General features: G+C 35.5%; 2 protein-coding genes across 2 annotated transcripts in view; one reads left to right on the forward strand and one right to left on the reverse strand.

Moving 5' to 3' along the window:
- Positions 1–12,428, forward strand: part of LOC138134717 (C3 and PZP-like alpha-2-macroglobulin domain-containing protein 8) — an 84,945-nt gene that overhangs the window by 57,908 nt on the left and 14,609 nt on the right. The window contains exons 4-9 of the mRNA XM_069053155.1: positions 4,861–5,046; positions 5,818–5,943; positions 6,900–7,123; positions 7,186–7,341; positions 9,453–9,581; positions 9,641–9,813. Of these exons, the coding sequence (XP_068909256.1) occupies positions 4,861–5,046; positions 5,818–5,943; positions 6,900–7,123; positions 7,186–7,341; positions 9,453–9,581; positions 9,641–9,813 (994 nt within the window). The remainder of the gene's footprint in view (positions 1–4,860; positions 5,047–5,817; positions 5,944–6,899; positions 7,124–7,185; positions 7,342–9,452; positions 9,582–9,640; positions 9,814–12,428) is intronic.
- Positions 3,045–4,252, reverse strand: LOC138135346 (lipase member H-like). The gene is made up of 3 exons (XM_069054050.1): positions 4,091–4,252; positions 3,442–4,038; positions 3,045–3,381 (listed from the first exon to the last, which is right to left on the reverse strand). The coding sequence occupies exons 1-3, from the start codon at positions 4,203–4,205 to the stop codon at positions 3,197–3,199; spliced, it is 897 nt and encodes a 298-aa protein (XP_068910151.1). The 5' UTR covers positions 4,206–4,252; the 3' UTR covers positions 3,045–3,196.

Consider the following 12,428-nt stretch of genomic DNA (forward strand, 5'->3'; position numbering starts at 1 on the left):
TACTAAAGCTAAAAGCTTTGAGCAGGACCCCTTTATGCGGCTTCACGAGCACCAGATAGGCTCCATCTAAGTAAGCCATAAACCGCTACTTAGCATGTAATCTCTCCACAACGTAAATATTTAATTTTTACAGTCTACAAGGAAACGTCATCACGTTTACGATTCCATTTAAATTTAATTACCATATCTTCATACGCATTACAATATTTACCCACCCAATCCTCGAACGTTGCATTTCATTCAGAACTCAAACAAGGAAGAGATTTTATGTCGCTCATGTTGGAACATTTCTTGATAAAGGGCTTGTGCAAGCAAAGTTCTTCTAAATTGTAACATAAACACTGATTATTTTTTCGAAGGCCGGAGCATGACCGGAGATTGCTGCGTAAACACTACATGATGGAAGGGTTTCGACTCCGGGATCAGAAGCAAAACCGTGACGCTCTACGTTTGATATTCATACGCAATTTAGTGCCTTGATCTCAATACGTTATAATTAGTGTACTAACCCAACCACTAGCAACTTAATAGCCCGCAGAGTAATTCGCTTTAGTATGATGTCAAAGGATAAACAAGAAATCGAAATTTAATTTTCGTCATTGTCGAGTTCTCGTTTCTGATGAAACTTGAGTCGCAAACGTCTGTTTTCATCATAATTCAGCTTTAGAATAGAAAACAGTTTGTTACAAATTTGCTATCAGAAGTAGAGACGGAGTTTTTCATCTGCAAATGTATTGTGGGTTGCATAGTCAAATATGGTAGAGTTTGGGAAACTGCAAGACTATAATATAAAGATATCCATTACTTATTTGTTTTAAGTTCTAGCTATTAAGAAGAATCATTACCTGTCTGTCTCTGTCAGTTCATTGTAAGCTTTTGCAGTCTCCGAGATGCTTATTTGCAGATGTGAATAGACTTTTATAACGCAATATTTATACGCTCAGGTGGAACGAGAGTGGGTCCTGAGAAATATCTAATATTACATCCAGGACAGATCCGGACTTGGAGGCGGCGTTAGGGCGAGTATAATTTTGCATTTCAAAATAAATAGGACGTTTGCGTCAACGTAATCAATTTGATTATGTTCTTGAATTCCGTCGTTTCCATAATGTTTCGCAGGCGCGCTATTGCTGATCTAGCCCAGAGATTGTTTGCAATATCTTAAAATCACCGTATCCCAAGGGTAATAAGGTTCTGCTTATATATGCTTTTAACTCTCCAGTGAACATCTGTACACAAAAGAGTAAAATGAAATTGTGTCAAGACTATTCTTTTGCCGGCGAAATCGCCAACAACGAAAAAAGGACCTAATGAAATTCCACCGGTATCCTCATTTGCAGGTAAATACATTAGCCCGCGGTAACAAAGTAACTTCTTGTTGTTCTTTCAGCACCACTTCTTTTATATATTTCTACAAAAACTCCGATTCAAACCTTATAATTTGTATTTAGAGTTCTCCTCCGAAATACTTAATAATTTAGAACAACAATACAATATACAAGAGACTCTGTTTTTCAATTATAACAAACTAATATAGATAAGAAATGGCATCCATATAATTCATAAATAAAGAAAGTCCAAGACAACCACATTTTTGACACACATTTTTTTTGTGAACACACCACGGCACAGGTGTTTAAATCTAACCTCACTTTTTGGGTTGTTTGCGTTTTTACTCTGTAGACAGACGATTGGTGCGTTCACAATCGACTCTTCAACACCAACTTTGAGGATAAATTTAAATGAACAGCCGATACTATCCCCTCCCTCCTAACTTTGGAACCAGATAAGACACAGCATGAATATACGAAGATGGCGCTAGGGGTGATATTAACTGTGACATTTCAAATACCTAGGAAAGAATGTCATGTGATATATCATCACATTAAAGTCTTTCAATTCTCGATCCAGCAAAGTGTGAATTTTTGAATGTTTGAATAAATCATTTCACCCTAGTATTTACAGCAACTTTCGAAGGATAATGTCTTTCGCGAACATGTTTGAGATCGACATTACATTACAACAAGATGGAGCTCTCTCGTACTATTTTAGGCGTGCACGAGTTTACCTGTACCAAACATAGCCGAATAGATAGCCCATTCTATATTTGTATAGATTATGATGGTTTGCTAGTTCGCTGACAATAAATACCTTCAATATCTTTATTTACAAATGTAATAATTAGTAACTTACTTATTCACACATACTTCTTCAATTCTTTATAAAGAAATAAGGAAAGCGTTTCCTTCAAAATCCCTTTGTAAGGTAATAACTTTTTCATAACGCTGGATGTAGCAGCTTTACGTCGATTTTTTTAAATTAGCAAGATTTTTTTCACTGCCATCATTGTTTAAAAATAATACTCTTAATTTTACGCACTGCTGTGTCTTGAAATCTTTTGCAAATTTAAATTGACGGCTCTAAGCTTATTACAATTTATGAACCTCATAAAGAGTTTCGTAGCATTAAGCTCGTTGAAATCTACCGAAATTTATGAACTTGGAAAAATCACACAGGGACGAAGGAAGTATTACGAAAGATGCGTTCAAAATACGGAGAAAAAATATACACCTTATCTATTAATTATACTTACGTAATTATGTTTCGGGAAATAAAGATTGTAATAGTTATTAGTTGCGTTAAAAAGACAAATGATGTGGAGGATAGATACAGGGTGACCCAGAATGGATCTGCAAAATTTTAACCACGAGCTACTGGCTTCATGTAGAACTCGGAAAAAATATTTAAAAAATTCTATGTCAAAAAATAAAATTATATTTATTTTTTGAGGTACAATTTTTTTTATTGATTTTAGTCTTCTACGTTGTCCTGCAACCTCGTAGGTAAAATTTCGGCACATTTTAAAAATACACCCTTTGTATATCAGATTTTATAAAATGTACATTATTTATTTTTTGACATAGAATTTTTTAAATATTTTTTCCGAGTTCTACATGAAGCCAGTAGCTCGTGGTTAAAATTTTGCAGATCCATTCTAGATCACCCTGTATGTAGCAGAGGCTGTTGTACTATTTATAAAAACGTTAATAACATATTTTTTTTATAATTTTATTTGTTGATAGAGTTACTGAATATAAAACTGGTCCGAGTTAATTTATCAAGGATTTTATTTACCAAGAGCGACCACTTTAAGCCGGAAAGACGTAACTTGTGGTATCATTTAACTCAGGAAGCATTAGCAAACGGCAACAAAATAATCTCCTCGTGCGCTCTTGTCGACATTTTCCCCAAACACAACACTTTCATTTTTTTCACACTTTCCCTTCTTGAAATCTTCTACCGATCCGCACTTGACGCCTTTAAACTTGTCAGAATTTATGGAGCTCGCGAAGAGTTTCGTGGCTATAAGCTCGGTGAAATCTAGAAAAATTTATTAACATAGAAAGCACATAAATTTCAGGTGGTCTCCGGTGAAAATACCTTTTCGGCACTCCTCATCATCGAGATAAAACCTCACATGCCCTTCTTCTGGAAACTTCCCGAATTTACTCAAGTCTGAGTGAACAACATCAACAAAATTAGCATCTCCAATGTCTATCTTCGCGTTTTCATCATTAATTAAGTAATAAGTGGGATCTAAAGCCGTAATCCTGTTTACTTTTCTTCCTGTTAATTCCAAAACTCGTTTTCCTGCAACGGCAGCAACTCGGGAACCAGCCAGGACCCCGACTAAATGAATATCCAAGTATGATTCCCCCGTTTTGTTGAATATAACTCGGATAAACTCGCCGACGAAAAATCCCGTTGATTGAGTTTGATTCGAGGCGTGAGATTTCGAATCGAACTTCCAGTCAACAAGGAACACATTATGTACTTGCCTCTCTAAGTATTCTTCCATCAGGTCTTTATACCAGGCGTCGCTCTTTGCGGCGCCTTTATCTAGGCCATTGATTATAAAAATTATCGGCTTCAGCACGTTTACGCTCGTCTTCTCGATGTCTTCGGTTCGCATCAATTGACCTTCTTTGTTGTACGCTGTGACGTATCTAAATGTGGGCTCTTCCACGCCTTTGATGCCTAACATCACACAATTGAATAAAGGTTTCAAAGCATTGCAGAAATTACTCACAGGAAAGATTGCTCAGCAATAACAGAAAACAGGATAACGTTCTCAATTTTAAAATCGAACCAATCATCTTGATGTCTTTCACAAAACTGGGTCCGTTTGAGAGATAAACCTTCATATTTGTCGTAAATATTCAAGGTGAAACGTGATGTCTATCAAAGTGTTTCTTAGTACTGATTAAATATTAAAAGCTACTAATTGGTTTGTACATACGCGGCAAATTTATGCGACGAGAAGTTTAAAGTTCTTCTAAACAAGTTAACCCAAAGAATTCTCTAGAATTCACACCGGTCATCACTCAAAAAAATCAGATGACAACAAAAAAACATGTTATTTATTTCTTTCACAGCTAGCCAGAGCTATGACTATGTTATACAGGATATTCACGAGTGATACTGAGCCTGATCGAATTGAAAATGCAACCCACAATACATTTGGAAGGTAAAGCGGGATATGGACGCGTTAAATATCCAGCTTTACCTTCCAAATGTATTGTGGGTTGCATTTTCAATTCAATTGAGCTCATTATCATTCGTGAAATACTCTGCATTATTATTTATCATTCAACAATTTTTAATTACCTTGTGTGAAGCAAACATATTACAATTTTCACTAATGTGGTTTAAAAAATAATAAAGCATGTAAATCATTTTATTCAATTTGTTATTGAAATGCATTATTAATAATCATGGATCACTTATTTATTAATTAATTTAATTTTGGTGCAGTTTTAATGAACAACCCTTTACTGATGATCAAACCATTGTCCGCAGGGCACGGCATTTTGCCTTTGGAGGTACCGTTAGAAGCTTCAGGAAGCTACGTGCTGCAGACGTTAGTAAACTGTACCGGAAACGACCACTGCGAACTACAAAGCTCGTCCCAAATGAGACTTGTCGGACCTGTCAGGGACGTCATTATTCGTCCTGCGAAGCATGCCTACAGGCCTGGAGAAACTGGTAAGATCTGAATTCTAATTCCGAGTAAAACTATAATGGAGAAACGTCTACTCCGTGTTATTCCCAAACATTCACTAATATTACAAGAGCAATTCCATCTAAATTGAGGGATTATCCTCGAAATGAAACACCGTTGAAAAATTCTAAAAGTCTTCGTGCCAGAACTTTTCCACAAATCCGTCCGTTGCCTCAACGCAATTACAGCGTTGAATTTTTTCCAGGAATTGCTCGAAATTAATTTGTTTTTTATAACTGCAGAGTTATAAAATCTCGGATGATTCGGATGAAATGAAAAATTTATAGGTAATTTAAGGAGGTGCATTAATTGCTTTGGTCTGCTCACCAGAAACAATAAAATTAAATCACTGCCAGAATTGTTTATTGTTTCTGGCCTGGAACGTCCATTACAAATCTCTTTAATCGCCATTTAAAAAGTTCGACTTGTATTTTATAAAGTTGGTCGATTCGATGCTGTAGAATTGTTTAAAGTTCTTTTCGGGGGATTATAAGAGCTCCAAACTTCGTCTTTGTATCTCTTTAGGGAATCGCTAACCTTTCGATATCACGTTACGGGATTAAATAAGTTTAGATGAAAGTAATAGATACAGCGAAACAAAAAAAAAAAACATATTTTTATCGAGGTAATTTTGAAACGTAAGTTCTCCCGGAGCGGATAAACGCTTTAAATACAAGATTAATTACCTCGCTTTATAAAAAATTTGCACAGCGCTACAGAGAGAGAGTTTTGATAAAACTTTTTTATCCTTTCAGTATCCTTCTGGGTATTAGCGTTGGATCATGATTTGCAGATTGCGTCAGGATCTATCGGAAGCGTCAGCGTCAAGGATCCGGCTGGAACTAAGGTGGCTTTGTGGGACCAAATAGCTTTAGACGAAGGTAACTAATTTTCTTTCGCGAAATGTAAACTTTTAAATATTGCAATTTACATTTTACAATCTCTTTATTACGAAAAAAAGCCACGCCAATTAATCCTCTTACCTTATATAAAAACTTAAAACATTGTGAAATCCTTTGTAAGTTTCCACTTTTACGAGATACTTCTACGAGTACAATCTAAAAACCAGGTAAAGCAATTCCATGTTTCTCATCACATTTGACTGTGCTGCTTACATGGTAAAGTGCAAATTCAAGACTGGAATCTAATAACTATAACTATTTGCGCAAAGTAGAATCCAAGACGGGAACAATATTACAAATTTTTAAATTTCCTCATTTGTGCATCTATGCCCATTTTTCCATATTTAAATATCCCGCGTTCAAATGAAATCCTGGGCTGGGAAGGCGTTGGAAACCGTCAATTGTTGTGCTTTTTTAAAGCGTAGATTAATTGGAGCATGTTGACAGCTAACCTAAAATTTAAAGCCAAAAAATCTTTCTTTGCAATGTTTTAGAATAACTTAACGATTCCTATTCTCGAAGCAAATATCTAAAAGCACCCTTTGCTGAAAACAAACATGTTCAATTATGTCCGGCTTAAACATAAACAAATGTCATTCGTGTCAAACGGCGGGAAATTCAAACTTTACACTGTTCTAAACGGTTTACTTTTTCCAACGCCTACTCAGCCCAGGATTTCATTTGAACGCGGGATAGCAAACGTCTCTGCATCTCCATTTCCAGTCAACGATACACGTTATTCGCGATTCTTATTTGTGTTTTGTTGCGTCGACATCTGTATTTATTTATAATGCAATATTACCTTGCCCCAACTCTGCTGAACTTTTCATTTGACGTAATGTGTACGCCGGTAAACAATTTCCCCTTTAAACTTATTCATTATGTATTGAGTTTGTTATGCATTTATTTATTTATTCCCGGTTGCACCGTTCCAGGAGTAAAAGCGTTCACGCTGCCTTTGTCGGAATACGTAAGCTCCGGTAGATGGCTGCTGCACGTCGAGGTGGAATCTGCCGAATTTTCAGCACCCATTGAGATAGCTCCGGGTGTGGGAAATGGACTTCCTGATGTGGCTGCCGCCGAAGAGCATTACGTCGAATTGCGTTTCGGCAGGGAGATGAGGCGGCGCTACAAGCCAGGCTTACCGTTCGCAGGAAAGGTGAGGAAAAATATCACCGCCATTATGCCAAATGAGGCATCGCCGATATTATTCATTTCCAGGTGGAGGCCATGAGTACGGAGAAGTCGGTGCGTGTCCGTGTCAAAGTCTACGACAACGCCACTTCCATCTACAGCCAGGATATTGAAATCTCCAATGGTGAAGGCACTTTCGTTGTTCCCGCTATCCTGGCTGACAGCGATGTTATTGCGCTCCAGGTAAATAATATATTCCGAATCCTTTTGCATATTTTCCTGACGAGCTATGAAAGAGACGCGATAAAAGGACGGGTTTCAATGGAGACATGCACAAATGGAGACGTGAATCCGGTTTAACAATCATCTCGCACAATTATTGTCAATTAACAACGTGTAGCATTTTATTTACAACGATCCGTTTTGGTTGGAAATGTGGAAAATATTATCAACGTGCATTTCAGGATTTGAACATTGAAGAGACGTCAAGGTATTGTTGAATAATCTCTTATTCAACTCGTACGTGCAAATTTAACACAAGTATTCTGCTTTCGTTCACGGAATACTAGGATTTCACATAACACACAAAAGTCGTACAAAACGTGAGGCAATCACAACGTTAAATACTTTATATTCAAAAAGTGTTTTAGTTATACTCGTATCATAAATATGAACTTCTTTCTAAGACAATAAATGTAAAAAAATGTAATTCAATTTTGAGTAAAAGAAAAAATTAAACTACGAAATAAGCAAAATCTGAAACAGATCTGAAAATGAATGGTGCCAATACCTAACTGTTTTATTATATTTATTTGCAATTTTAGTTATATTTTAATCTGCTTAATGATAATGTCGTAATGGGGTGGTAATGAATATATATTGTGCTCTGCGTTTTAGCTTTTCGTTTTTCCCCCATTAAGGTTGTTGTTAGGATGATTTTTTGTCGTGGACTATAAGCAAGGACGCGTAATAAAATGCTTTCAACAACCCCAATTGAATAAAAGCAAATTTAGCGATCTCCTCTTTCAGGAATTTTAAGTGCAAGACCATGTAGTCAGGTAATACTGGGAAGCGAGTGTGAAGGAATTCGTGTACGCTCCACAAATTGCTCTTTATTTAAAGATAAAAACACATCAGAGAAAGGAAGATGAAACGACGATGTACGTTAGGGAAAATTTTAACACGCACGTTTCTCCCGTGTAAACATCAATCAGTTAAAACAGCAAATCATGCAGTCACAAACAGATTTAAATTTGTTAAATCCTGAAAATCGTTTAATGGACGTGTTCGCATTTACATGTCTATTAGTAGAATTGAACTAGACCTAAATTTGTGACGCTGCTGTGTCCTCTCCAATGGACAGATAAATAATTGGAAACACAACTGTTGTGTTGGAATTTGTCGTCTAATCGCGTAAAAATAATAATTTAGTACGCGAGATTTTTTTTCAAAATTTTCACGTTTGATTGGGCTTTATCAATTTGAGATTTAGTTTTTTGTTAATCCTATTTGAAAATGTAAATAATCATTGGATACATATTTGATTCAATTACGATTTGTTTGCGTACTTTACGTGTAATCATAATAAATTAATCTGATTTTCGTCTACATTTTTTATCCCCACTAAATGTTTAAATTAATTTGTTTGCAAATATCGTTCTGTTTGCTAAATAAATGTTTATACTGATTTCAAAGAGTACAATTTAATTATTTATGACTGGTGGATGCGCCGGGAATATTAAATTGGGTATTGATATCTCAGTTATCTCTTGATCGAAATAGTAAAACGTCTCAAAACTGAATTGCACAAATATTTTGTATCAAAATAAATAAAGAAAACCACAAATCTCTATCTGCAATATTAAGTTCATTGAATAATTTATTGAATTCAAAATGGTGGATGCGCCGGGAAAATTTAGAAATAAATGTAATGTTACCTTAGATGTTTTATGAGAAAAATAAAATGTGAATGTTGTATTTTATACTTTGATGTGGTAAAACAAACACAAAGACAAATGTACAGTTCGGGACACGGAATTTCGGGCATTATTTTTCTGTCACTTCAAAAAATTGCGATGTAAATCACTCTTTATTGTCAAAGTGACATTAAAAAGTCACATTTTGAAATTTATTTTCTGTCCACGTCAGTCAGCCGAAATTCCGTGTCTCCGACTGTACTAGAATAATCGGTGTAAGAACTGAAGGACTGCAAATCGTTTTCAAGAAATTCCAAAACATGGAATCTCAAAAAAAAGACTAATTCTATAGCTCATTACTAAAAAAAAACATAATTATGCTTCTTCTAAGAGATTTGAAGGAAAACACTTTTGTTTCATCGCGTTGACCTGTTTCAGGCCGAGCTGGTATCAGTCGAGAGTAAAGAAATTGAAAGCCATTACGTGCTGGCGCGAGAACCAATCCATAAATGGAACTCATCTTCAGACTGTTATCTCCTGATTGAAGGAGTCGAACACACCCTCCAGGTATGTGTCGTTTAAAACCGAAACAATCATTTCCACTAACATATCTTGGAAAATTTCAGCCGGAAGAAGAAGCTCACGTAGCCATCCTTTCCACGTGTCCTTGCGAACGTGACCTGCATTATGTCATCACTACTGACGGTCGGGTTACCGACTGGGCTCAACGGCGCTACGAAGATCCTGTGCCACCAGCCACGTCCGCCTCCGCCGGAGCAGTTTGTCGTCTTAATTTCAGGTTAGTCAGAAATTATTAACAATGAGGGGGAAAAGTTTATTCAATTATGGCGCCCCAAAGACATTCGCTTTACAGAAGAGATAAAAGATAAATAATAAAAGAGGGCGATAAGAATAAAAAAGAAATAAGGTTGTGGAAATTTAATGTAGAATTTTCGGTACGTCGCGCACCATTTCGAAGACGACGAGCATTGATATAAATGTGGGAGAATTTTCGTCTTTGCCAACGAGATTCAATCAACCATCTAGAATTGCAAAAAAAATTTTTATAATATAGGTGTGTAAGAAGTTCCCGCATGTCTCATAAACTTCAATCCATAAGAGACAGTTCATTTCAACAACACTTTCAACTCAATTCGTCGCTGCTACTCCCGAGGGCATCAACACCAAGACGCTCATTTAATGGAGTTTTTCAGCGGAAAAGTAATTGTCTTACGTTTATACGACTTAGAGATTTGTTTAAATTATCTCTTGCTACGTTTTAGTAAATAACTGCTCTCCAATTTATCATAATATTTACTATATTATTCAATGACCAGATAATGATGGCTATTACTCGTTTGTGTTACGAGCAGTAGGCGAGTGGCGTAATTCATCCGAGCGAGTATAGTCATCGCATTTCTCTCCGTATATGTATAATGTACTATTTTTTTTGTCTCCAACATTACTTAAACACTTGATAATTACTTTAACAATGCCAACATCTGAATAATTGCTCGGGCACCAAATTTGCGATTTCATTTGAAACTATAATTTTCTCCTACAGCTCAGCCATTACTAACAAACGCAAAATTAAAATAACTCTACTTAATGAGGTTTACTATTTCCTCCTGTTGCTGGAATCTTAATAGTGTAGTAATTTGGACTGAAATGAAATTTTTCAATAAAGTTATTACGACACTACAATGTTAAGAATTTTGTTCCGTAGGCTCATTTTAAAATTAATAATCTCGGAGTTGTGCTTGCTTGGCTGCAATCGCTTTCTTTGTTATTGAAAAATATTACAACAACCACTTCATGATTTGATTGCTTTGCAAATAAAAGCTCGAGTAGAAAATTTCCGAACGCAGCTTATCCGCTACCAGCGACTTTTTGTAATATTCCGTAATTATTCAGGCGAGCAGAATTTGTTAAAAAATTGGATAAAGGTAAATTACATTTTGAATATAATAATAAAATTCCAAGCAAGCTTCTTGCAGGAACGTAGTAATATAATTTCGCTCCGCTGATAAAGCCAGCAATGTCAACATCTCTATTTTTCGTTTACCAGTCTTTGTTTCGAGCTGTTGTAATAGAGTTTCAGGATTTGCCTTGTTTATGCTACAGATTTGCCCGATACCCAGCAATGAATGCAATGGTACAACACTCAAGGCAGCTGAAATTATATCCGCCAATAGCCGAAGTTTACACAAACAACACAAGTTTGCTTTCCATTCAGTTTCAAATGCAATTAGCTGAGCAAATACGAGCGAACAAAATTAAAACAAACCGCGGTGATGAGCGTACATCAGCAAACTTCATGACAATGTTTCAAGTGAGATGCATAAATGTGAACAAAAATTTTGCTCTAATTTTCAGGCAAATATTTTCAGATGGAATTAAACGGGATGCTCAGTTACTTTGCGTGAATTAAAAAATTTCTGCTGAAAAGCTATTCTCATTTCATTTTTGTTTCATTTCCACTTTTCAGTGACAAGAGATTTTAATTGTAATTTCTGAAAGTGCTATTTTTTAAATGCGCATGATATCCTCATTCTACCAACTGTAACTTTTCGTATTGTTTAGTAAGCAAAACAAAACAATAAATGCTATTCTAGAGAACAATATATTTTCAGCAAAAAAAAAATATAAGTATTGTTGTTTTGACTTAAATGAAAAAAAGTTACAAGATTCCAAGGTCTATATGTACGTCGTGACTTAATAAAATCAATGATTCTGTTAAAAGTATTCCATTATTTTCTGCGAGTAAACAGCTAATTTCATGTAATTTTTTAATAACTGCAAAAATGTTTACATTTTGATCAGTAAACAGAGAATATTTGAAAACACAATGGGGCAAAGTAAAACACACAAATAATACAAAATCATTGGGGTACTAGCCAGAAAACGCGCCACTAATTCAATTTAAATTAAATTTTTGTAAAACACCCTTTAGATGTGGACTGTCAAATTCAAGGTCGCTTAAAACTTATGATTGAACTGCGCGCTAGTGACAAATCTGTCATAAATTCCAAATACCTCATAAGCGCGCCTAGTTACCTTTCCCGGTAGTGCCAACTTAACGACAAGTCCCCAATCCACATCTATAACGTTCCGACTATAGTGAGTCGGTTGTGGTACGAAAATGATAAAATCATTACCTACTTAGAATTTTCCTGATTTTTACACATTTTCATAAAAGTCTAAGTTGTAGCACACACTTTCTATTCAATAGCGAAAGAAGTAAGCAAAAAGACAATAAAAAATACATTTTCGTACTTAACATATTTGCGATTGAAACATGTTTGTTTAAAATCTTGCTCTAGGCTTCATAAATATATTTATAGATAACCGGTTGTTGTGGTAAATGTACAAAACCAACAGAAGCTATTGTTGTCAAAATATAACAAAGTTTAA

The sequence above is a fragment of the Tenebrio molitor genome, chromosome 7 (genome assembly GCF_963966145.1).
Source record: "Tenebrio molitor chromosome 7, icTenMoli1.1, whole genome shotgun sequence".
NCBI lineage: Eukaryota > Metazoa > Arthropoda > Insecta > Coleoptera > Tenebrionidae > Tenebrio > Tenebrio molitor.